Source organism: Vidua chalybeata, chromosome 10 (assembly GCF_026979565.1).
Source record: "Vidua chalybeata isolate OUT-0048 chromosome 10, bVidCha1 merged haplotype, whole genome shotgun sequence".
NCBI lineage: Eukaryota > Metazoa > Chordata > Aves > Passeriformes > Viduidae > Vidua > Vidua chalybeata.
The window spans coordinates 16,037,661-16,064,119 of record NC_071539.1 but is presented as its reverse complement, the minus strand read 5'-3'; the positions used below and the strand labels follow the sequence as shown (position 1 = coordinate 16,064,119).

Below are 26,459 nucleotides of genomic sequence, written 5' to 3'. Positions count from 1 at the left end.
GCCATGGGACTTCCAGAGCATTGTCCCAACTTTGGTACCTCTGAAGAGAGTAGCAAAAGTCTTAGGGTGATAAGATAATTGAGGTTGGAGGGGACTCTGTACAGTCTGAACTTCATCTCAGCACAGGGACAGCTATGAGATCAGACCAGTTACTCAAGTCCTTGAAAACCTCCAAGAACAGAGACAGCACATTATCTCTGGGCAGTGTGTTCTAGTGCTTGACTGACCTCTCTGTGGAAACAAAAACTATTCAAATACTCAGCCAGTCATCACCATTAGTGTAATCTAAGTCAGTGGGTTAAATGTAAAGGGCATAACAATTTTTGAGTGCTGGAAACATACTAGTGGAAGAACTCAGCTGAGTGGCAGATATAAACAAGCCTGCTTAAAGATAATGCCCATTGAGCTTTAGAGTTGAAGATTTAAGCACTTCTCAGTTGCATCATTTTCCTGGTGACTTTGTGCTGCTTTTTCTGCATCTCCCCTAGACTGCAGGAGGGCTGAGAGGAAGACTGCAGGTGTCAATAAAATGTTTTTACTTAATGAAGCCAGGATGTGAAGGCTTTTCAAAATCTTTTTGAGTTTCAGAAATATGGCAACTGTAGAAGACTGCATTTTTAGCCAAATAGATTGATCACTCATATTTTTAAATGCTTGAGATTGACAAACTATATGCCTTTGTAATATTTTATAATGTATTTTCTGAAGGTCTGAAAGGAGAGACCAGTAGGGCAACTCCATTACCTGCATTGCCAGGACCTCAGGGACCACGTGGTTTACCTGGACCCCTAGGAGTGCCTGGTAAGTACAGCACTAAATCAGTAAAACAGTCAAAATCAGAGATTGGTTAACTGTAAGGCATCTTTGCTTGGGTGTTGTAGAACAATAGTCCTTAAAACTGTCCTGAACAGCACAGGAAGTTTTTTTACAGTTTTATGGTATGTTTTTATAGTTGCTTCCGTTTCAAGTCTCACCCCTATAAGTGTGTTTGGAACTTTTCAAGAAGTGGAAGATTCATGTCTACATGTAGCTCTTTCTAGGAGTCTGGAATTTGGCCAGATTGCATAAAAACTTAACTCACAGACTCATAAATGCTTTGACACTGTGAATGCAATTAGCACTTTAACTGTGAAAACCTGCAGTGGAGAAATAGTGTCTAAATTCTAATATAATCTGCAGTTGTGTCCTTATTAATAAAGATAAACTATAACACACATAATCTTACAAGTTGATGTGATGTGGTAAGATAATTCAGTTTGTTTATTTTCTTTGGGCAGGTAGGGTTGGAGCAAGAGGTCAGCCAGGTGATCCAGGACATTCAGGACCAACAGGTGACACAGGCTTTCCAGGGCTTGGGTTTCCTGGGAACCCAGGTCCAAAAGGTAAAATACTCTTTTTGATCTTAAAAAAAGCAAAACCAAAAAGAAAATTTAAGTACACCTTAAAAAAATTAGCAAGTTAAAAAAAGAAAATCAATGAGCAAACAGATAAGGGGTTTTAGCAGTCTTGTAATTTACTACCTCAAAATTGCAATAGAAATTGCTATCTTGAATATTTTGAGGTATTTCAGAGTATGAAGTCTCAAAGCTGACAGTAGGGAAATATTTTTAAAGACATTGATGTTTGCTGGAATACTGCCCAGGCAGGTGCAGCTATCTCATCTGAGTGCTGTACTTAATTCAGATGGATTCTCTTTACCTGGATACGTGTTACAGAGACAGAGCTGTATAAATGTCGGTACTTTATTTTTAATCAGTTTTGGTTATGTACAATGCAATACCTGCTCTAATATTCAAATAATATAAAGTATTTTCAATACTGTAAATTTAGCCATTCCTCATGTAAAGTTATAATTCCCCTTGAACCCTAGAAATACTAGGAAATTCTCATAATCCTGTAAGGACAGGAGTTAACCAAAAAAACTCAGATACTGAAACTTGTACCAAGCTGCTTGCTAAAGAGAACAGTAGGGAACTGACATCAGAATGGCTTCACTTAAAAAAGAATGGTGACTTGCTTCAAGTCAATTAATTAACGAGCAATGTTACAGTCAATTTTGAGTGAATATGTAAGGAGCAAGATGCTGTGTGTCACATTAGCTCTGAAATCAAGACCCTCCCTTCAGCTCACGTAAGCTGCATTAGTGTCAGAGGCTCATAACTGCACACATGCAAGTACCCTTTTGTAAAACAAAGCATCTGCACTGCTATTTAATTCCTTTTGCAGGAGATAAAGGACTTGCAGGAGGCAGAGGGCCACCAGGTTGTGAAGGAAAGATTGGAGATCCAGGCCGAGCTGGAAACCTAGGACAACCAGGACAAAAGGTTTGGTTAGAAATACAGCACAAGCTTTTCCATAGGTCCCATTCATTCAATTTTATACTGAGCAAATAAATTAGAAATTGTAAGGGATATAGGAATTCCTTCATTTCTTGACTAGTTATGCACAAACTATGAAATTAAATTATTTCTATAAAAAGGGGCTCAAGCCAAAATTTTAGATCCAAATACAAGATTTCAGAATTCCAAGTGTTTGGGATGTTTTCCTACTTCAGCTTTCAGACCACAGTGAGGATATTGCATTGCCTACAGCTAAGGCCACAGCTTCTGAAAAGATGCCTGTTCAAAAATCCAATTAAACATATATTTGATGGAGGTCATTGACAAGTAAGTATGTATTTCTTTTAAGCAAGTGCTCTGTTGAATTGAAGCATGAAAAAAGAAGGTTGGAGGTAATACTGCAGCCACTCTTGCTGTAATTAGGATTCAATTTTTGAACAAAATATTAACAGCTACATTATTTGAACATGTGGCATTTCTTTGTCTGTTTGTGCCTGTATGTCATTCTTTTGTGTGTTTTTTGACATGACAAAGGAAGGCGGTTGAGGTTGTGAATTTTTTTTTTTAATCTGTACTTGATGCCACAGAACATATGGATGTGAAGTGGCCTCTGTGATCCAAGTATATCATTAGTGACTAGCATAAGCTCAGGTCTACTGACCTGCTTTATGAACATAAGGATTTGCTGGTACTCAAAATAACTAGCAGTTGTTTTGTTTGTTTTAGTCAGTCAGCTATAAAACCTACTAATTCAAACTTTCCAGTCAGAGAATGCACTTGGGACATTTGTGATAAAAATGTTCTTCATGGACAACAATGTTCAGAAGAATGATTAAAAAAAAACCCAATAACTGACTGAGTATCCTGAGGCATATCTGGGTGCTGACCTTGATCATTTAGATAAAAAATTTTATTTAAATATATGACTATGATATAAAAATAACGGAAGAGTTACATTTGCACAAACTTCACCCCCACTTTTAGATAGATGTTCAAAGGTTTTCACAGCTACAGAAGGCATCTCAATGCAGTAAAGACCAAATGGAGGGCAGTGTCTTGCAACTTCTTAGGGCTAGGAGACAAAGTTTAAAATCTGTCTAGATTAATTACTCAGCTAGCTAACAAGGAACATCCAGTGGTCTGCTGAATTGAAGCCATTAGAAATTACAGTGTGAAAGATGCAAAGGGAATAAAGATAATTACCCTAATAAAATAAGGTCATTATTACTCCAGTGGAGAAAATATTTTGGCAGATTTGCAAAGCAGAAAGGATTGTTTGCATTTCTCTAGGATTGTTTACATTTCTCTCTGTGTTGCAGGGTGAGCCAGGCATGGTTATTCCTGGAGAGCCAGGAAGAATGGGTTTACCAGGAGGTCATGGCAGTCCTGGCTCAAAAGGTGAAGGTGGACTTCCAGGACTCCCAGGCCTACCAGGGCATCCTGGGCACGATGGTGACGATGGCCTAAGAGGTAATGCTGCCAGAGAAGCTCAGGGAGCACAGCATGTTATTCTAAAGAAAATCAAGTCAAACAAGGTTCACTGAAAGCCTTTGGCTGTGAATCCACTCTCATGTCTTTTAGGAGATCGTGGCTCACCTGGAGTTCCTGGAGACCCAGGTATTCCAGGGAAACCTGCTGAATGTCTTATTGGCCTGCCAGGTTTGCCAGGTGGCCAGGGAGCTACAGGCCCACCAGGTAGGACTTTCTGACCCAAAAAATGCCATTTGACTGCGTGACTCTGGGTTTTGTTTCTGCCTTCCAATGGCCCAAGGGAGCTGAAATTGTTTCCGGATATTGGTTATGGAACACTGTGCAAGAAAATAGGAGTCCATTTAAAAGATGCTCTTTCTGTAGATGGGAGGAAGCACATGCACTGATGAAGATGGATTAAGATTCAGATTCCATTGGGCAGTAAAAAGAATAATCACAAACTGACACAAATTCCACAGGAAAAGGGATAGATATTTCAGACATATCTCCCCTGTGAGACTGAACTTAGATTCTGTGGTTAAATGGGATTGGTAAAGAAATAAATGAAAGGAAAAGCTCAGCTAGGTAGAAAAAGAATCTACCATGCCAAAAGTACCTGCCAGTACTGCATATGATTTACCTTTCAAAAAAACACACTCAGATATACAGCACATTCCTTCTCCTATATATGATCTCAAAAAGGTTTAAAAAAAATTATAAAGAAAGAATGCAAAATTGGTGGGGTTTTCATGTTTGAGTTTTTCTTTTTCTGGGAAAGAACAGATTTGTCTACTCTCACTTTTTTTTCCTTCTTTTCAAAAATCCCAACCTACAACCCTCATAAGATCTTCTGAATGTATTTGTTGCCTTACAGATCTCATGTTTAGCCTCAAACAGGCAGAATTCAAGAAGAGTGTCATGCTTATGATATAGAGATGAAGGTTTGTTTTTCAGACAGATCTATCATACCTCACTGTCCTGCACTTTTCTTAGGAGGAAGAGGTTTACAAGGCTCAAAAGGAAACCTAGGTCCTCCTGGTTTGAGTATCCCAGGAATCTATGGAAAGCCTGGGGAACCTGGATTAATAGGTCTTCAGGGAAATATGGGGTTACCTGGTCCCAAGGGACAGTCTGGAAGGCCAGGAATCTCTGGTTTGCCAGGTAAGGTTTCCCCAAGTATTTTTGATGTAGCAACTGAGTCTTTGCAGAAAGGTCATGTTTTTCTAGACTGAAGATGCTGAAACAGTTTTCCATCAACAGCTTTCATTTATCTTTGAGATTTTTATGAAAAATTAATAAATCATTCTTCCTTAAAGGATGAGCATATCTTGAAGGTCTCCTGACACACTGTGTCTCTTGACACAGTGTATTTCTATAAGTCTTCTGAGAACAGCATTTTATGTAGTTTTTTATATAGTAATGTATAAATAATACAGTAGGTTTTTATATAGTAATAAAATAGTTAATATTCAAAGCAACTCCCCCATCACAATGGAAGTGCCAAGGGTATAGTTCTTACTCAGTATCCCTTTTCAAATAATTTGTAAAGCCAGCTTCTTTTTCTTATAAGCTCAGATCTAGAGTCTGACAGTCAGATCAAGCTCTACCACTAACCAGAGCGAACTTTAAGTAAGCTAAGTGGTCTCTGTAGGGCTGATTTGTTTTTTTCTTTCAGAAATATGTTAAAATTTGTTTTGAAGAATAAAACAAATCAGTCATATAATGCTTCTTATTTCTAACAAAGATTTTTCTTTTATACCAAATCATTACATTGTGGGAAGAAGATGGTACGTGCCTTTTTATATTGAGAATCTGTAAAGCTTTTGATAAACATGTAGCACTTGACTCAGTTATGCAAACATAGACTTCTGGTGGCATTTGAGGGAGTTATTTCCCAGCTTGTCTTTGACTCCTGAGCCTGAAAGGAATGTCATTCCCACACATCTTATGACTGATCTCTCATCCCTGTGTGGGTATCTCAGATGCATTATCCTTACTGTTAGTTGTTTAATTCATTGGTAGGAGCTGTTGCAGCTGCTAATTTAGGTAATTTGGGGGTTATAAGTCATGATTCAGTGGTTAAAGATAGGAAAACTGGCTTGGACAGTTACAGAAATGGAAAAAGAAAACAAGCAATTAAACCCTGAAATGACAGGTATGTGTGTAGTTTTCTGAAGTAATGTTCTGTTTAACTGAGCTAATACTAACCAATATGTTCCTACTGCTTCAACTCCACAGGTGCAAGGGGAGATCCAGGTGTAATGGGACTGTTAGGAATTCCTGGGCCCCCTGGCATGATTGGAAGACCAGGAAACCCCGGTATCCAAGGCAAGTGACCATTTTATCTGCCTTCCTTATCACTTAGAAAACAGGAATTTCAATGCTCAAGTTAGTCTTGTGGTCCATTTTTGTGTGTGTTATCACTCCTGAGTACAGATGTTGTACTGGAATTTCTTTGAGTTTTGGTAAATTTGTCTTCTGCATATGGACAGTCTGCAGACTGAATGGCATCATGTTTTTTAGAAGTTTTGATTTGCCATCTTTTCTTGTTAATTTTTAAGTGTCTGGTGATTTGCTCAATAAAGAGCAGAGAGCCTTTGTGTTGGGTTTTTCCCCTCCTGTGTGCATACCATTATTATATTTATTTGACATACACAAGATTGTATGTTTATTCACTATAAGAAATAATTTCCATGTCTTGCTGGAAAGACAAGCATTACTTGCTACAAGTAATCTGTACTTGTAGGTGTTTTATTGATGACTGGAGCAGTCAAGAAGCTAGTTTAGGTTGGTTTGCAATGTATATTTACATATGTAAATTACAATTGCTCTTGAAGATTGACATTATCTGGTTTGCTTTATTATATCATCTAGTCAGGTCCTTTCAGAAAATTTCACTTTATTTTCTTCCAGGTTCTCCTGGCTTCCCAGGAATAAAGGGAAGAAAAGGATTTCTTGGAGAAAAAGGTGAACCAGGTGATAAAGGTTTTCCTGGACCATCTGAGACCGTGGTTGGTATTGGGGACAAAGGAGAACGAGGTTTAAAAGGTACACATTCATTGTTTTGTCATTAACTCTAGTCAGGGTTGTCATCTGTTTTGCAGTTCCAGTGGATTCTAAAATATAGAATAAACCAACTCTACTGCTGAGAGTACTCACATTGTTTTGAAATAATTTTTTCTAAATACTAAAACTGTCTTCTTATTTATGGGATAGTTGGATTTAAATGGAATATTCAGTTCAATTTCAAGAAATCCTAATTTCTTTAAAAAGCTCTTATTTTAATCCTAAATCAGTAGTACCAGGAGGCTTCTGTACATATGTGCTATACATTCATGTTTTTACACATTTAGTATCCTGTGAGCACAGAAATTGCTACACTTACCAACCAGATGCTGGATTGCAAAGACCTTAAATCTGTTCAGAAATACTTGACTGCCTGAAGAACTCCTTTGTTTGCAATATTAATATAGACTCTTTAGATGAGCTGCAGATGCTTAACTAATGCTATCTGGCTTTTTCTATTGGTAGTTTCTTATGGAAGCATTCAGGAACTTCCTCTTGCCTCCACATGAAAAATACAGGTGGTGTTGATTTGAGCTTGTGTTTTGCTTCTGTGTGTTCAGAGTGAAAATGCTTTATTTTTGTTTTGTTAGCTTAAAGAGTTATAGAATTTTAAACTTGGTACAAAAGTTATAATATAAGATGATGTTCTGTAATATTTTTTAAATGAAACTTCATTTTAGGAGTTCAAGGCCGAATGGGTGTAAAGGGAGAAAAAGGAGATGTTGGTGTGCAAGGTCCACCAGGTGTTGATGGGTCTGAAGGAATGCCTGGTCTACCAGGTATGGAATACATATATTGAAAATCACTGTGCCATGTGGACAGGGAGGTACTGCTGCTCCAGTGCACACCAACTTGGCTCCAGAAGCAGCACTACGTTCTCTCTATTAATTCTCAAGCTTTCCTGAGAATTCTGAAACTGAGCAATTTCAAAAGCTGCATTTTGGAAGTCATAGCTGCTATCACCAAATGATTCTTTGTTTTCTTTCAAATATAGACCATTTTTTGGGATGACAAATAGAAAATAGTATTAAATCCTGAGTAACAATAAACTCTAAAAGCTGATGAAACCAATGAATAAAAATTAATTTTTCTAAAAGGAAAAAAGTTTGAATTTGCAATATTATTTAAAAATTAATTCTAAAATATTACAATTTTGCACAAAAATATTTTAGGATTGTTTTTAGAATTTCAGACAAATTTCCCTTTTCAAAACTTATATATTTGACTTGTATTTCAAAAGTTAGCAGATATCCAGTGAAAAGCAGGTTTAAAAATGTCATGCATTGGCACACTGGAATTTAGAAAGAATGTTCAGAGAATATTCTAGATGCATCTGGATCATTTAGTCATTAAACTGAGTGCTAATTTAGCTAAATTAATCTCAAGATAAGTGAGTGGGGGGGCAAAATTGATTAGGTCACACTCAGGAGCTTTTTACTATATACTAGTCATGAGAAATCTGTAATGAGTAATAATAATGTGATTGTTCCATGTACAAAACTAAACTGAACTGGAGTTCAAGCAATGAAAGGAGAGTCCATATAAATTCATATGCGTAAATACAAATTCAGGATCTTGATCAAATTCAGCTAAGATATATTGCAGTGGCTCCCCCTAAGTGCTGTGGTCACAAACCTTAATTTTAATGTTGACACATGAGGTATTTGTTATTTCCTTGGCCTTCTGAAAACAATAATGATAATTTTATCTGTGTCTGGGGCTCCATGTTGACTATCTATAAAATAGTAATACACCAAAAGAAGGTCTGTGGTAGAGGATTTTGTATCCATGACAGTTCTAACATGGCATTTATTTCGTCATCTTGCAGGAGCCAAAGGATTTATGGGTCTTCCAGGGATTCCTGGAAAACAAGGATTCCCAGGTGCACTTGGAGACAAAGGGGACATGGGAATTCCAGGTCATTTTCTTTCAAGACATTATTACAAATTCATAGAGCTCTATAGAAGCGTTTGCACAGGTCTGAGCTGTTGGAGTCAGCACACCACACAATTCTTAGACTGGGATTTATTCTTTAGTATCCATAGACTTACCTTCACCCCCGCACCCCACACAGTCAAGCATTTGCTTGACTTGCAGAATGCAATTCTCCCTCTCTATCTAAATTCTTTAATTTACATATTGTTACATGTAAGAACCTCCTTTTTAGAAATAAAACCACAATTTAAATTACTTTAATGAAGAATTAATATCTGTACATATAAGCAATGGCTCACAAAATATGGACTGTGAAATGCAATTATGATCCTCTTAAGAATGGTATCTGTTTTGGTATTTTTCCAGGTCCAAAAGGTCAGAAAGGATCTCCAGGCTTTCCAGGACCATCAGGTGACCCTGGTCCCCCAGGCTATGGTGGCTTTCCAGGTGACAAAGGAGATCCTGGGTACCCATCCGCTGGGCCTCCAGGAGAACCTGGTCCAAAGGTATAAAGGCAGTGGAAAAACTTTCCTGTTAGCTAGAGCTTTTGACTATAGAAACAGAAGAACATGTAATCAAGAGCTGCAAAGTTTGCAGAAATAGTTGATTTATTAATGGTACGAAATATGAAAATTCTATTGTGTCATTACTCAGGAGAAGTTTTTTATTTAATTATATTTCACTTGTGCAAGAATTTCTTATTTATAAAGATGAAATATCTTAAAGTAACTTGTTTTCTGTAAAAGTTCCTAATTTGTTAAGAACATGGATGTTAAAAAGTACATCAAAACCTCATCTTAGCAAATGCAAAAGTTTTGTAGTCTAAACTTGTACTGTTTGGTTTTGATAGTCTGGTAATATCCTTGCACAAGTTTGTTTTTTTGTTTCTTTTTTTTTCTTAGTAATGTTTATTACATCCAGTATATGTTATGTTTGGTCATATATACATTGCTAAGAATAAACCAGTATTTTTAAGTTAGATGAATTGGATAGTTTAACTCCACTTGTTCTGGTTGTTGAATAACTGGAAGTCTTTTTACCTATGAGATGATCTGAAGTGTGTGGCTGAGGCTGTAAATTCTTCTATAAATCCTGTAATCTGTCTAAATGATTTGATTATTTTCAATATCAGCTGGGTAGCCCCAATGAGATTACTGTGAAAAAAGTCAGTAGGAATGCAAGCAAAAAAAATGCATTTCACTATTTTGTATAGCTGCATATTACCTAAGGAATGAATGTTTGGATCAAAAGAAGAGCTGGTAGAATAAAATTGAAAGGAAATCTGTGCCAGGGAAAATATCTAAAACCAATTTGGTTTGTAAAGGTTAAAAATAGATTTTAGCTATGTCTAAAAGATCAATGGTCTTATGAGAAAACGTCATATTTAGTCTGCTTTGTTTTTTGCCTGAAAATCCTAATGAAACATGATTACTTGTATTTAACCCTTAAAATTACATGTGATTTTTCTACTCTTCACTGAGATTCTTTACCTCTGTGTGCAACCGTTTCTCAGGGAGATCCAGGTCTCCCTGGAGTTTTCGGCAGCAAAGGAGAAAAGGGCTCCGAGGGTCATCCAGGACTTACAGGAGTACCAGGACCACCTGGGATCAGAGGGGAAACTGGAGGTGCAGGAATCCCAGGTATGGGGTACTTTTGGAGGGCTGGTGAGCTGGCGACATGCTTGTAGAAGAAGATGATTCCTCCAACTGCAGGGGGTGCCTGCGGGTGTGGCACACTGACTGACATTGACTGCTATAAACCTCAACAGCTCCTTTGTGGTCAGGGCAGCCAGGCCAGCTTGTGTCACCTGGGGAAATTTTGCAGCTGGCCAAAGAGAAACAACAGCAAAGCTCTTAGAACTGAGTCTGGATCTAGGGGTGATGCCACTTCCCCTCTGCCACACTTTCTTCTCACAGGGAAGTATGGACCCCCTGGAGATGCTGGTGTGAAAGGATGCCAGGGTCGCCCAGGACGGCAGGGAGTCCCAGGCCCTCCTGGTATGGTATATAGCTTCTCTCCTAAATCACTGCCCTGGATTTGGGATTTCATTTCACTTTGAAGCTTTTTTGCTTCCTTTTAACAGCCCCTTTTCAATGTTATCAGTTCAGCTGAGGCAAAAAGTTTTAATTTTGTTTCACTACTGGAACACTTTTTGCCCTTTTTATTTATAAATACATATCCAAGGGTCTCAAGATGTGATATCCACACAATTAAAAGAAAGGCTTAATTAGTTTCTTTCTACCTCCTATAAGAGGTAGAAAGATACAGGTAGATGAAGAGAAGAAAACTAACTGGAGTAGAAAAAGACAGAGTTGTAGTTGTCAGCTAAAGTAACAGAACTAAAACAGAATTAAAAATATACCTCAGGGGCAGTGTGTATTATGTAGGAACAGAGAGGCATGCATTGAAGGCTTTATTTCTGTGCAAATAGTAGGGGTGTTAAATCCACTGAAGTCCAGTGAGCTCAATACAAGCTACATGCTCCTCTGTACCAACACAGCTACCCCTATCTTTGAAGTAGCTAATTAAGTTTTAATAAAGGGAGTCAAATCTTCTCACTGCAAAATTACAGAAGTAAAAGTTATATTGTGGTCCATTGTAATTCACAGGTGCTGTTGGAGTCCCTGGAAAACCTGGACTTGTTGGTGAAAGGGGTACTCAAGGTCAGGATGGTATGCCTGGTCCCCCAGGAGTAAAGGGAGAACCAGGTAACAGCAGTGAAATATTTTCATTCTACTTTACAATTGGATTTTTTCTGTACTTGTAGTGACAAGGATGATTTGGGAAGGATTACTAAGGAGCTTCTGTGCAGCCAAAGCTAAGTTTATAAGTATAAGGTTTTCTATGTAATTTTTGTACATGCTGTCAACAACTCAAGTGCATTACAAATGCTCCATTCTACCTGTGTTGTAATGTCACCTAATAATGTTCATGTCTGCAAGAGTCAAAGTACTGCTGTTAACAGTTCTTATGGGCTTAATCTCAAAGAATTTAAAAGAACCAAAATCATTTCAGAGGATTACATGAATATAAAATAAAAGGAATCACAGTGTTTTCCTGCATGAGTAGTGAAAGCTTCCATGACCTAAACCTGGGGTTGTGAAATCTTTCATTTAAAAGTCACTCCTGATGTTATTAATGTTCAGATAGATTTAGTCCTACACTGAATTCTGACAGAATTTTACATTGAAAACTGTTTATTTGCATGTTAGTATCAAGAAGAAACTGAGAAGGCATCCATAGTATTTAGAAAGTATTCTCATGTTGAAATAATCACTGTTTGAAGTCATGACTGTTAACATATTTTCTTTTATAGGTGTTTATATTTGTTTTTCTATTTTTCTTAATAACTAAATTAAGTACAGATATTTTTGTTTTTTTCTCTGAAAAGAAATAGCTTCTTCTTGTAGAATGTACCTCAAATAAGATTGACCAATAAGAGTTCCTCCTATAAATAAAAACTTTAAAATATGTTTTTCTCTATAGAAGAAATGGAAATAATACATTTTACTTTACATACAACTAAACTCTACCTTTTGATTCTATGATTTCTGAAAAATTGTATGAAATATTAGAAAACTGTGATGTTTTCTAAAAATTATTTTGGACTTTGAGTATAATGTGACTTAATATTTTACAGGACCACCAGGGAGAGGGATCCCTGGTTTTCCAGGTATTCCTGGACGTAGAGGTGAGTTGTCTTTTTGAAAAGCAGCAGCTTAATTTTTAGATCCCAGAACCATCAAGTCCCCTCCTGCTTTCAGGTGCTTGAAATGGCAGTAAGAGAGTCAGAGGAATTCCAGAGTGATTCTGTGCTTTTGATTAATGGTTTGATCCTATATATTAAATGTCAAGTGTTGTTGCTTGTAAAGTTTAGATTGTTGTAAAAGGCAAAGAAGCTGACTTCTGTGGTCTTGTGAAGGTGACATACACATTCTAGTTCTTTTGAAATGTTATTGTGATATATAATTTGATTAACAGAGTATGCTCCTATCAAAACAAGATCTTTCTGAATAACAAGCACACTTTGAGAAAGCTGCAGTGATTGCATTTTAATTTTGTTCATCTTCCATTTTATATTGCTAAACAGAAGGGACTCTTCCCATTTTTTAAGTTTTACATTGTATTTCTAGTGCTGGTAGAAATCCATTGATTTGCTTTATTCAAAAAAGTAAAATTAAAGCACCCTAAGATCGACTTCAGAACAATATCCTTTTGGAATAGACTCTTATTTTGTTGCATTCATATTGATGCTTCCACCTGGGATTTCGTTTTAAAGGATTTGTTAGCTCTGATGAACAAAGAAGCATTTTTTCTACTTATTCATCAATAAATATTCCCTTCTCTGGTCTGTTTATCCTCCTCTCAAGTTTATTCCTTGGGATGAGCAATCTCTGAAGTGGAGTGGTTTTTTTTTTTTTTTATTTGTGTTTTTTTTTTAATTTAAAAAAATGGTGTGTACCTTTCTGTGAGTCCTGTCTTCTCACAACTCTTTTGCTTTAGGGTAGCAAGGTGGCTTTGGGAACTTCTCTGTACTAAAAACAAGGGCTGAATTCCACCTTTGCCATATAGGAAACATGTTTTTGGAGTTGTCACATCACCTCACTGTCTTGACAGCCATCCCCACACGTAATATTCACACTTTGCAGGAATCAAAGGGGACATGGGACTGCCTGGTTTTCCTGGGCCTCCAGGTGTGAAAGGTCAGCAGGGCGATCGAGGACCCATTGGACCTCCTGGCTTAGTGGGGTTACCTGGATTTCAAGGCACCACAGGCATGGCAATCACTGGCCAGAAAGGGAACAGAGGTATTCCTGGTGCACGTGGAAGACCAGGTGTGTTGTTGGAACTCCTTATTTGTCTGAAAGGATATACTGATAATTGGATGTAGAAGTCAGCCTATCCAAAATTCAAGATTGAAAAGGGTATTCCCTCAAGAGAGTACCATAATTAAACAGGTTTCTTTAGCAGTTAATGCAATATTACCATTGCAAGCAACAGGATCTGTGCAGTGGCATTTAAATTAAAATAATTCTTTTGAGTCCACCATATTGCATTATCTTGCTTTCCTCCTGTGTGGTCCGTGGGGCAGCCAAGATCCAACTTTAACAAAGTGAGATAGCATGAGTGGCACTTAGGGATATGGTTTAGTGAGCACATGGAGGTGTTAGGTTTTCAGTTGGACTCGATCTTAAAGGTCTTTTTCAATGTAAATGTCTCTGTGATTCCAGACTTAACTACAGCTGGAGGATATTCAAAAGCCTGTAGTGTTACAGAGTACTGTACGTTCTGATCTTGGATTCAATTAGCAGGCTAGGAAAATTTGATTTTTTTTTAAAGTGTGTATATTTCCTTGGAAATCACTGAAGTGATAAACATGAGTATTGTTATGGAGCCATTGAATGTTGCACTCTGTTGTGTGTAATCAAGGTGAAAAGCTGTTGGCAGTAGTCTTCATTTACTCTGTTTCTGTATAGGTGCTCCTGGCTTTCCAGGCCTTCCTGGTCTTTCCACTCTCAGCGTGAAAGGAAGCAAAGGTGTCCGAGGGGCGGATGGAATTCCAGGGCCAAGGGGCCCAGCTGGTGACATTGGCCCTCCTGGTCCCAAAGTCAGTGAAAGGAATAGTGTTTCTTTCTTACTGCATTGATAGTCTGCTCTTACCAGGAAGACAGAATAATACCCGTTAAAAAACTCTCAAAACAAACAACCAACCCAAACAAGCATTCCCTCCCACCCATTTTCACAAAAACACCTTGTAATAGAGGAAATAACAAAATGGGTATGAGAAGCAAGTTTTATGGACTTAAGTGGATCAATAAGAATTGTTTTTTTTAATTCCTGGTATGTCATTTCCTTGGCTGGTCTGTATTATAGGATAATCTGAACAATAATATGACAATTTCTAACATGCTTAAAAGTGAAGCAGATAGTACTAGTTATGGCATATGCTGTGAACATAATGCTTTGAATATTCTGAAAAAAAAATGTATTTCATTGTCTGAAGATGCTGCTCCTGTTTATTACTGATGTTCTCTGTTTTGCAGGGAATTGAAGGTCGATCAGGCTATCCTGGTGCTAGAGGGTACCCTGGATTTCTTGGATTCCCAGGTGTAAAAGGTATTCATATATTTATTATGTACACTCCTGTGTGCCAAATACAATAATTTGCATGTTGAGTTATAATGGTGTTTGTGTATGAGGGATTCTAGAGAGACAAGGTTTTGCCACAAAAATCAGGGTGAAAGTCAGCTCTAAATGAAAGCATTCACTAAGAGTTTTCACTGAGGTACTGGGTGGGTCCTAACTTAGGTTCAGGTGAGGAAGGGCTGACACAACAACCTCCATTTCAGGCAAATTCCAAACAAGTTTATCCTTAGTGAGTGATGAGCTGTAAGGACTTTGGCACTGAGTCTGCCAATTGGAAATATCCCACCACTGCTAGAAAATGTGACTTTTTGACAACCTCTTAGCTACTGAACTTGGGAGCATTTAATCATAATTACAGCACTGGGTCCTTTGTTTGCTGTAAGAATAGTTCCAATTATAATCTCATTTACAGTTCATCAGCAGATGAACTGTTAAATGTATTGACTTCATTAATTTCATTTTCCTGAGGGTAAGTTGAATCAGTAGCTAAAAATTCTTTTAATTTAAGACAATTTTCTAGTGTTTTAAATATCACGTAGACCTGCATTACTCCAGTATTCTCATTTTCAATTGCATGATTTACAGTCCGACAGAATTATAATTACCTGTTTAACCTACCTGTTAGTGGTCTATGCTAACTATTGTGCATTTTAAATTTGTTCTAATTGGCAAAGTCACCACACAGACAGTAATCTTACTTTCTTTAACCAGAAACTCTCATTTCACATATGTCAAATCTCCTGATGTGCTATTAAAAATGCTTTTATTTAATTCTTTTGTTTCAAGCAGAACTGTGGAGCATAGTCTGAATGTAACCTCATATTGTGCTCAGTGAAAAGAATCACTTATCAAATTTCTCAACAAAAACTCTACAGCTCTCTTAAACCCTTCTGCATAACTGACAGTAGGGTTAAAGGGAGCTAAACTCCACTTGAAGGCTGTAAATCCAGTGACAAAAACATGTAAGATAGAACAGATATAGTCTAAAGTTGAGAATTTAAACTAGGTTTATGGACCAGCCTTCATATAGACAGGCATAACAGTATCATCTTATAAATGAAATGCACTTGATCTATTAATTATACAGTTGCAGCAGAGGTGAAGAATCCCACTTTCACATTTCAAATGAGTCTATAGGCTGTGTTACCCTTTGGGAACTTTGCATGGATTATGCAGGACTCTTCAACAAGCCTCTGAAACTTTGACAGTTGTTTTGACATTTTAAACCAGACAGATATATCTTTAATCTTCTCTTTTAGGAGAAAAGGGTAACCAAGGACCCCCAGGACCACAAGGTGCAGAAGGGCCAAGGGGACCAAAGGGCCAACATGGTAACCAACCCTTCTCCTTCCAATACCAGCTGACTTAAGTTGATTTATTTGGTTTGTTTTGTAGTTTGTTTGCTTTCTCTTAATGTAAAGCAATAGATCTTCATTATATTTTTGCTGCCAGGCCCACCTGGTTTCTCTGGAAAAATATTCTCCATCCCAGGAAGCAAGGGTCCTGCAGGACTGCCAGGAATCCCAGGAACACCAGGTGATCAAGGAATTCAAGGGATTCCTGGACTACAAGGTGATTTATGCTTTTACCTCTATGCATGTCTGTGTGTGCTGCTTAGGAGAACATTTTGGTTTAGTGGAAAAACTTCTGCACATAAATTTGACATGTCTTTAAAATCTTTACCATATTTAAAAATAGCTCTTTGTACCTTGTTAACACCCTAATATTTATAACCTGTCCCATTCCATCTGCCTTCCACCCTTGCAGTGAGTCAGTGAGTACATCCCTCAAGGTAAGCCTAAGGAATATAGTGGATGAAAACCTTCCCCGTTTTCATACAACCAGAACCATGCTCAGGATGTTTGTCATTTGTGGGGAGGAGGGAATTACCACCTGTACTAGAATTACTCTAGATGTGCTCCAGTGTGCTTGTCTGTCCTAGTCTGGGGGTGGGAAGGAAAGGACAGGCTGGCTTCTTCTCATTGGCACCAGAAGTGAAGCCTGCCACAGCTGTGAGGAATGGGGAAGGAAGGAGAAGGTAGGTGGATATGCAGTGGGTATCTGGCCACCCTTCCCAATACTGCAGCTTTGCACCCCAGGCAGGGAGCTCTTCAAGGGGGCAGGCCTCTGCTGAAGTACATTCATTTTCTACAGTACATCCAATATTTCCTTGTAATCTTCCTGATAGGAAAGATGATGACACTTGAACTATAGATAGTGTGAAAACTTAGTAAGTTCATGTTTTTTCTAACACAGCTAGATTTATGTGGAGATTTTAACTTTATTCTTTACCAGTTATTATAATATAGAATTACTACTGCCATATGCCTCTAGGTTTTTTTTGGTTTTTTTTTCTTGATTGCAATTTAGGACCCAAAGGAGTAAAAGGTCTACCAGGACGTTTTGGTCATCCAGGACATCCAGGATTGCCTGGTCCAAAAGGAGACAGGGGATTTCCAGGACAAAGAGGTACAGGAAAGCAGAATCTCTGTTTGACTGGTACTGAATTTCAGATAAATTATACTGCTGATTTCTGTAAATCCTTCCTCTTACATGTATTGAGATTCTGTAATTTACAAAACATTTACAGTAACTTTAGAGACATATGAAGCACATTCTTAGCTTTTAACAGATGCATGTTCACAACTGAAACAATAATTTACAGAAATATGCCTTGACTGTGCTCTTCTGTTATTAATCACTTCTATTTAGTCACTTGAAATCTGTAGATACCAGGGTGCCTTTTTATTACATCAAAATAGAACAAAATATTTTTATTTAGGCATCACGAGATGTTTTTACTTTAAGTTTTTTTTTTTGTAAAAATGGCCATGGTTCTTTAAAATACCTCACTATGCCATGAAGCTATGCAGTGTAAAGCTGCCTGAGCTAAGTCTGAAGGAATGTGGAACAAATACTGCCAGTTTTTAATTTGTATCTTGTTATTGGTGTTTTTTTATTAGTTTTCAAGCAGTTTCACTAATTTAAAAGAAATGAAAATTCAAAGAAAGTTACAAAACTTGCAGACATATTTATTTCTCGTCCACAGGACAGCCTGGATTGATTGGCTTTCCAGGTCTGCAAGGGTTACCTGGACCACCAGGTACTACCATTGCTGGTCCAACAAGAAAAGGATTTATCTTTACCCGGCATAGTCAGACAACAAAGATTCCTTCGTGCCCACATGGGACATCCCAGATCTATGCTGGCTATTCACTGCTTTTTGTACAAGGAAATGAACGAGCACATGGACAAGATCTTGGTACTGTATTGGTAAAAAATTTCAGATTGTTTACTTAGAGTCCAATAATGCTAAGTTGTCCTGAAACCAAATTTACAGTAAGTGTCTGGGATAGACATTGGTTTCAACCATCTGTCTCCAGAGTGGCCTGGAGTCCATTCAGGAATCATAGTTCAAAAGACATCTTTCCTTCCTGCATTCCTATATTCATTCCCTTGTTAATATCCCTAGAGTTTTTTGAGGAGGAATTCAGTTACTTATGGATAGGTGTCTAGTATAAACCTTCACAACATTTGCACAGGGCTGACAGTAACACCACAGGATGTGAAGGAGAATCCTGTGGGTTTTGGAGCCTAAGTGGGATATTTTAGGATGTGAATAATGTCACCAGAAAATTTTGTTTAAGCAGCTGAATCCCTGCTACTGTGTCAAGGGCTGGTACCATTCAAGAAGATTGTATTATTTTAACAGATTTTGTTCTTAGCCCTTGTTTATTATATAGATATTTTTGTATAAGCCAGAAGCATTTTGCTCTCAGATAATTTTACTGAACAGACTCTTCTTATAGTTAACAACTGTTTTAATCCTCCCTTTAGTAGATTGGGTGCCATCGTGTGTCTCTTCTGGTCACTGCACTAAATTTAATCTCCTATTGCCACAAACCTCTCCTCTTTTGTCTCCCAGGAACAGCTGGTAGCTGCTTGCAGAGGTTCAGCACCATGCCATTCTTGTTCTGTAGCATCAATGATGTTTGTAGCTTTGCTTCTCGCAATGACTACTCCTACTGGCTGTCCACTGCAGTGGTGATGCCACCAGACATGGCACCCATTTCTGGCAGGGCACTAGAGCCCCAGATAAGCAGGTAAGAGAATAAGAATTTTAGCTCTTCTGCCCTGGAACCACAGAGGCATCATAAATTGTTTTAAGTGGCAAATCTTAGGCAAGACTTGCCCATCTCAGCCAGTAAAAGCACTGACTTCATCAGCCTGGTTTTTGATTACTCACCTAGGTATGTCAAATATTCAGTGATACTCTCAAGAAAAGTTGGAATAAAGCTAGAGTCCCACCACAGGGCCTATTGCTGCAGAGCCAGCATAAGAAAATGGCACACTCTGTGTCCTACTGATTGCAGGGATTGCTTTCTTAAGACCCTATCATTATGGATATTAGAGACAGACTAAAATTAAATAAAGACAGCTTTGTTATTTAGAATTATAGCACAAATCAAGTTCTGCTTTCAATTCTGGATGATGTATTTACTGTAGTTGGTGAAGAACATTGTAAATTGAGCTGAAGGTTCTCAGCTATGAAACACTGTTCTGCAAGTATGGCCCTTCCTAGTTGTTTGGAATAGCTGAGAAGGATGGAAAACAATGTAAGAGAAAAGTTCTAAAAGCATGAAAGACTGAGAGCAGCAAAATCCAAGGTGGGAAGGCAGGCTTTGCACTCTTCTGTCCTGCCCTACCCTGTTGTAATCCAGTAGCTCAGCTTCAGTTTCCTCATTTAGGAAATAAAGATTACTTTTTCAAATCTTAGCAAATAAAGGTACAGAACTTTGAACTAAACCAGAACAACTTCAAGTAGTGAGCATGTGAAAAAGGTAACATTTTGCTCATTACTTCGTTAAAGGCAAAGTTAAGAAGCTCAAATGTTCTGGAATTACTTCCCATCTTAGAACAGTTTTAGGGTGGTGTTACTAGTAGAGATTGCAAAGCAATTGCAAGGTAAGGTATATGGGTTTCCTTCAGTTTACTTACTCCTCATTAAACACACAAACCTGTGTGACTAGGAGCATTTACAGCAAGGTATGCTGTGCCGTGAGGCAGCTACCATCCTAGAAGGCACAAGTTTGTTCTGCTGTCATGTTTTTCCTTGTGTCTGCACTGAATGTATGTGCTTTCCTTCACAGGTGTGTTGTCTGTGAAGGAGCTGCAATGGTAATAGCAGTTCACAGCCAAACAACTGCAGTTCCTGCATGTCCAGATGGCTGGATGTCTCTCTGGAAGGGTTTTTCTTTTGTTATGGTAAGGATATAACTTGAATTATTCATTTTATGTCCTCTCATTTTCATTGGTGTTTTCAGCTGTTCATAGCTCATTTGTTTCTTAATAACTGTTAATATTTTTTTTGCCTCTTACAAGAAGGAGAAAATAATTCTATTAATTCCTATTCAAATCCAAAAGTATAGAAACTGCTATTCTGATCTGTTCACAAAAATAGGTGGCATGAGGAAAAGTAGAAAATATGAGAGAAGTACTAAAGAACTTTAGTCAGACAAAAAAAACTGCATGCATTCACTTTCACATGTTATGCTAAGATCTAGGAAACAGGTTTCAGGAGTGGAGTGGTTAAACTGGTCCTAAACACAAAAACATAGAAATAAGTGACCAACTTCCATGCCAGGAAGTTCTTTTAAAAATCAGATTTGTGGCTGAAGTGAATAGAAAGGTAAAATCAAAATAAATGCAGAACACTGTCTGCACAAGACTGCCTCAGCAATTTTGATGCCATAATTATATATGAGTGAAGAAAGTTCATAATGGAAGTGCAAATTGAGAACTGCATATGAGACTAACAGTGTATTTATAATAGGGGATGTAGCATTTCATCTTTCTTACCCATGTTTGTGGGATGTTATAGGGATTGAAAAATGAAGGTAGAATTTTAAACCTCTCTTTTTTGCATAATGTAAAGCCCTTTTAGGTCTAGAGTGAAGTTTTTGTTTCTCCTGCAATTTGGCCCCAAGTAGTAATAATAATAAACTTGGAAAAGAATGAGAGAATTTTTTAGCATTTGGTTAAAACAATTCACTTGTTTCCAACATCAGCAAAGTTAGATGGTTCTAGGCAATTTTAAACTGTTATAAATTACTATAGAGCAACTTCTACAAGCATTTACCAACATCAGAGAAGGAAAATGCCTTTTCTGCTTTTTGTGTTTGGAGAAGTGATCACTGCAACAAAAAAATATGAAAACACACCCCCACCAATTTGGTTTATTTGTAATGTAGTTACTGTTGTATTCAACTGGACAGAAGCCAGCTTTCTAGGCTTTGTACTGGTTAGTTTCATGCATTTAATCAACCTGAAAAAGGCTTTTGCAGGGACTTAAGAAATGCCATAACTGCTTGAGCTTTCAGAAGGCTTTTGTGCTTAATTGTAAGTTTTATCAAATGAATCTGCATTCATTTTATTTTGTCCACAGGACATATGGTATGTTTTAAGAAAGAGGGTTTTTTTTGCCTGCAGTTTACTAAAATCTGATGGACAAGTTCTCATCAAAATGTTTTGGTGGTTACAGTACACAAGTGCTGGCTCAGAGGCTTCTGGACAAGCACTGGCATCTCCTGGATCTTGTCTGGAAGAATTTCGGGCCGTCCCATTCATAGAGTGCCATGGCAGGGGGACATGCAACTACTACACCAATTCCTACAGCTTCTGGTTGGCATCATTAAATCCAAGAAGAATGTTCAGGTAAACTGTACTTCCCTTCATCCCAGTGCCCAAGGAGACAATAAAAGCCTGCAAAACCTGTAGGGGCTTCCTTTATAATTCCCTTCAGGTTAGGCACCCCTCTTTGTTAGGTGCAGTCATTTTGTAGCACACAGATGTTTGAGCTGAGAATTTCAAGGTTGTTGTCAGTAATTCCATATCCAAAGTCTCATTGTCTCTCCCTGTTTTCTAAAGAAAAAAAAAAAAAGAATGTTTGGGTTTTTTCTTCTAGGAGACCTGAGCCACAGACTTTGAAAGCAGGACAACTAGAAAATATCATCAGTCGTTGTCAGGTCTGCATGAAGAGACCAATCTAAATGGTGGCCACTCTTCACAGAACATGAAACTGATTTATTACAAAGAATTGCCTAACTCTGAAGAGCTATAATTTATTGAAGTCCTGCTGCATCTGGAAAGAAAACTATAAACTGGCAGTGCAGCACTGTGGTGAGGTAGGGCAACAGTTTGACTTTTGTCTTTGGCAAATGACAAAGCACTTTGTTGGAGGAAGTTTATAATGGCATCTGCAGGGGCATCTGCTGAACCTTGTCATTTCTGAGCTGCATCTTCACCATAAAACTACAGCATCACCAGATCTTTAATGAAAGATGTCAATGCTGCCTTGTGTCATGTGCTTTTCAAAGAGCAAGACAAACTAAACGCTCCTGTATCAGCTTACATATGTTCAGTGCTCCAAGTGGATATCATTTAAGATGACAGTCTGGCACTTATGAAAGATAGGGTTCAATAGGAAATACTTTCAGTGCACTTTTAACTATATAATGATTCATTAAGAGTTGTTTTGGTTTGGTTTTTCTTGTCTAATAAACAAGTATCTCCCCATGTACCTCACCCTTCCTCTGGCTGGCAAACAGGAATACAAAGGTTCTTGTATCACTGTGATGATAATGGTGCTTGAGTGGCCAGAGAGGGAGCAACAGCAAGCACTGGGCAGGCAGGACAGTGGTGACAGGCACTGGCTGTGTGCTCCAGAGTGACTGAAGGGCTGACTGAAGAAAGTGTTGGAAAGTTTTCTTTAGATTCTATGGCTTTTGACATTGATCATGCAATCTTTGAGTTCTTCAATTCGGCAGTATTGGGCCTCTATTATGATCACATGCTTTTGTCTCTCCTGGAGAAAAAACCATTTACCATTTAATTTGGGATTTGGTTAGAATTAACAATTACTGTATGGCTCAAGGGCTCCCATGGCATTATCGGGTTATCACACACCCATCAGAATGTGATTCCTAACAAAATCTATAATACTTCCATTTTAAGTACTTCCATTTTTAAGTATTTCATATTTATCACAAATTGTATTCTGTATTTAAGTATTTAGCACACATATCTGCAAATGAAACCATTTATTCCATCCAGATAAACGTATGCATCCAGAATTTTTTAAAAGATTGATATTTAAATTGTACCATCTATGCACTGACTTATATACAAGAGAATCCAACTGTAAATGAACATAAATACTTGAAAAGCACTTTCATTTGCGCATATAAATTATATAAAATTGTAGCTCTGAGGTTTTTTTAATATTTATAACATTGCACTTGCAAGGCTATTTAAAATTGTAATGTTGACATTTAAAATGTTAATATTTTTTAATACTTGCACAATTTATCAGAATTTCAGTATTTAGTGAAGAAGCCTAATTCATCTGAATAGTTCTGTAAAAGCACCATTTTAAATGTAGGGTCTAGCAATTCAGTGAAATAACCAGGATTTCTCATTTAGATTTTTTTTTAAGCCAGTGAAATTTCTGGTAAAATACTTCCATTGTGTTTGTCAGACTGTTTGAATTTTCAGTGTTAACCTAATTAAGAAAAGGTTTTGTCTGTGTTCCATACCAATTTCTTATGATGGAGCTAACATGAAGATACCATTTATATGAACTGAATGGATATTTTAAAATTGTTTGCTTGAACAGTCATAGTAATTCTGTTTGCAAGGTATAATTGTGAATTTACAGGGTTTAATGAAGAATCTCTTCGCAGATGCACTACTGATAAGAAGGTATTAATGTCATATTAATATTTAGTCTTACATTGAATCAAGACTGGGGTTGAGGTTATCTTCCTGAAAACAGTCACATACTAGACTTTTCCATAAACTCTGAAGTTTGCTTTAAATACTCAAAGACCATACCTGTTGCTTGGTAGGTAGTTGGGGTGCTAGTGGTTTCTTTTTTTTCATTACTGCTCACTGTAGTCATCCAAACATAGAATTGATGACTGTGGAGACTTCCACGTAAAACTAGCTAGTAAAATGCAAATGTGAGTACCTGAGGCTGAAGTCTGCTGGAAATGTGTTCAGTAGAGAATAATGTGTAAGAAGAAGGGAATGGATTGTAGCTTTGAAGTCCAAAGGTAAGTTACAGAGAATTATGTCTCATAGTATAGCATATAACTGGAAGTTATGCCTTGTTCCCAGTTTTGGATTCTGCTGCTCACTTTTTTTGTGGCCTTCAACAAGTTACTAAAGAAAGATGTTGATAAATAGCTCTAGATTTTGAGTGCTCAAAATGAGTCTTTCTTTCAAAAGCATGAAATACAACTGCAGGGACACATGTTTGTCAAGCCTGGCATAACACAAGCTAGACACAAGAAATCAAAGAAAAACTTGGAAAAAGTTGATGTTAACTTCTCACTGCAGCTGTAGATCATTTTATTTCCCTACTGCTAATGGTTGTTGTGAGGATTAGTTAACTGATGTCTGTAAATGCTTTGGGAGCCTTAACTGGAAAGTGCTGATGAGGTGCAAGCTGTTAATATATTGTACTGAAAGAATGGACACACGAGAAACTGGGAATAATGAGCAAACAATGGGGGCTGTATTCTGCCAAATACAGCCAAATAAAGATATTTTGACTAAATAAAAGACCCATTTCCATGTTGGCTTTTTTTTTTGTTTCCATTACTAATGCTCTTGTCCACTACCAGTGCATACCAAAAAAAAAGTGTTATCTAAAACACAGGGGGTAGGGTTTGTCCTCAGAAAGACACTCAGTCCCTCTGACCTGGGCCACACTCCAGGTTTAGCACTTCAGTGTAAATACCCAAGCTGGGTCTGTGCATACCAGCTTTCTTCCTACATAGGATGCTGTGATAAGCTGGGGTTTTTCTTATCAGCTGGTTCAGGGCTGTTCTGGATTCAGTATGAGAGTTTACACTGCTAACTGCTGATTTTTATTGCTAACACACTGATGGTTAGGTTGTTGCTCAGTAGTGTTTACTCTAAGTCAAGGACTTTTCAGTGTCCCATGGTCTGCCAGTGAGGAGAGGCACAGAAATGTGGGAGGAAGCATGGCTGGGCCAGGTGCCCTGAACTGGCCAAAGGGCAATTCCACACCATAGAATGTCATGCCAGTGGATGGACTGGGGAAATTACCTGGAAACAGGAGGCTGATGGTGGATCAGGGACCAGCCTGAGCAGCAGGGGTTGAGCAATTGTATTATCACTTGTCTTACTTGGGTTTTAGCTCCTTCTCTCCTTGTCCTTTTTATTACATTTCGTAGTAGGTAGTATCATTATTATTACTTTGTTTCAATTATAAAACCATTTTTACCTCAACATGTGTTCTATTTTTTTTCTTGATTCTCTCCTCCCATCCCATGGTGAGGTGGTGATGTGGGGAGTGATTGCAATCAGTGTGCAGAAAGAAAAAGGCACAACCTAAAATTATTATCAAGGGTTCAGTATGAAAACAAGGAAGACAAACCAGCAGAACTGTGTTGTATGCAACATGCTTAAGGATGGCCTTTTAAATCACTGATCTCAAAATCAAGGATATCTGCAGTGAAATCTGAAGACTGTCAAAAAAAGTAACTTGTGCAAGGACCTGTACATAATGCAAAAAATGGAAAGAACATCCTGAGAGGGGAGGGGATACAGCCTGATACAATTATTTTTGAGCTGGGACAGAAGACAGGGGGCAGGGACAGTTGTGACCCTCTAATGGTAATTCATAATGTGATATTACACTAGAAATCCCCACTGGAGCTTTTCTGGAGGATTTCTCATGACTCAGAAGGACTCAAGTGACTTGTCTATGACCACGGAATTTATTAGCAACAGTCCTATATTCAATGGAACAAAAACAGTTGCAAAACTGATCTCAACATAAAATTATATGTGAGGAATCCCAGGAGAAGAGCCATATTTCTAGTGTGCTTGAAGAACAAGTTTTTAGATAATAATTGCTTTGGGTTCTCTTGTTTGATTCTAATCTAAAGACTAAATCCTTTTGATAGGTTATAAAATGTTAAAGAAGAGGTAAAATTGAGGACTCCACATACAGAATGATGAGGACTGCCGGGTAAGATGTGCTTGGGCCACAGCTCATGTTTCAAGGCGGCCAAATACAAGATCAAATGTAAGATCTTAAGGCAACTACTGTATTATTCTCAGTGTTAGACAACTTCTGTTTAGTAGGAGATCATATTTCTGACCACTTGCCTCTGTAAAACAGTCCTGTTGATATTTGTGAAGAGCTGAATTAGCAAGTTGCAAGCCCTTGATCAATATATGCTTCTGTGGTGGAACTGCTTCACCTTCTGGCCTCCAAAACATTGTAATCATAAATCCAAAGATAGTGGAAGTTCTGAGCCTGCTTTCTTCTTTTAAAAAAATACCTCATGGGTATAACAGCATCTTTCATTGTACTTTCCTGTGTGAAGTTGGAAAATTGAAGCAGCAGCTGCTTCTGGGTTCTCTGAGAATCAGTTTCAGGAAGGGTCAGCTAATGGTGCCCTTGGA

General features: G+C 37.8%; 1 protein-coding gene across 1 annotated transcript in view; it reads left to right on the top strand.

Moving 5' to 3' along the window:
• COL4A3 (collagen type IV alpha 3 chain) overlaps positions 1 to 22,086 on the top strand; it is a 55,135-nt gene extending 33,049 nt beyond the window's left edge. The window contains exons 27-52 of the mRNA XM_053951764.1: positions 709 to 801; positions 1,278 to 1,382; positions 2,227 to 2,324; positions 3,659 to 3,809; positions 3,921 to 4,034; positions 4,803 to 4,970; positions 6,048 to 6,137; positions 6,723 to 6,857; positions 7,556 to 7,654; positions 8,704 to 8,793; positions 9,177 to 9,316; positions 10,324 to 10,450; positions 10,727 to 10,807; positions 11,420 to 11,518; positions 12,451 to 12,501; positions 13,460 to 13,645; positions 14,288 to 14,418; positions 14,855 to 14,927; positions 16,217 to 16,288; positions 16,410 to 16,529; positions 17,328 to 17,426; positions 18,007 to 18,219; positions 18,883 to 19,060; positions 20,108 to 20,222; positions 21,499 to 21,671; positions 21,922 to 22,086. Of these exons, the coding sequence (XP_053807739.1) occupies positions 709 to 801; positions 1,278 to 1,382; positions 2,227 to 2,324; positions 3,659 to 3,809; positions 3,921 to 4,034; positions 4,803 to 4,970; positions 6,048 to 6,137; positions 6,723 to 6,857; positions 7,556 to 7,654; positions 8,704 to 8,793; positions 9,177 to 9,316; positions 10,324 to 10,450; positions 10,727 to 10,807; positions 11,420 to 11,518; positions 12,451 to 12,501; positions 13,460 to 13,645; positions 14,288 to 14,418; positions 14,855 to 14,927; positions 16,217 to 16,288; positions 16,410 to 16,529; positions 17,328 to 17,426; positions 18,007 to 18,219; positions 18,883 to 19,060; positions 20,108 to 20,222; positions 21,499 to 21,671; positions 21,922 to 22,006 (3,086 nt within the window). The 3' untranslated portion in view covers positions 22,007 to 22,086. The remainder of the gene's footprint in view (positions 1 to 708; positions 802 to 1,277; positions 1,383 to 2,226; positions 2,325 to 3,658; positions 3,810 to 3,920; positions 4,035 to 4,802; positions 4,971 to 6,047; positions 6,138 to 6,722; positions 6,858 to 7,555; positions 7,655 to 8,703; positions 8,794 to 9,176; positions 9,317 to 10,323; positions 10,451 to 10,726; positions 10,808 to 11,419; positions 11,519 to 12,450; positions 12,502 to 13,459; positions 13,646 to 14,287; positions 14,419 to 14,854; positions 14,928 to 16,216; positions 16,289 to 16,409; positions 16,530 to 17,327; positions 17,427 to 18,006; positions 18,220 to 18,882; positions 19,061 to 20,107; positions 20,223 to 21,498; positions 21,672 to 21,921) is intronic.
• The last annotated feature ends 4,373 nt before the right edge of the window (positions 22,087 to 26,459 follow it).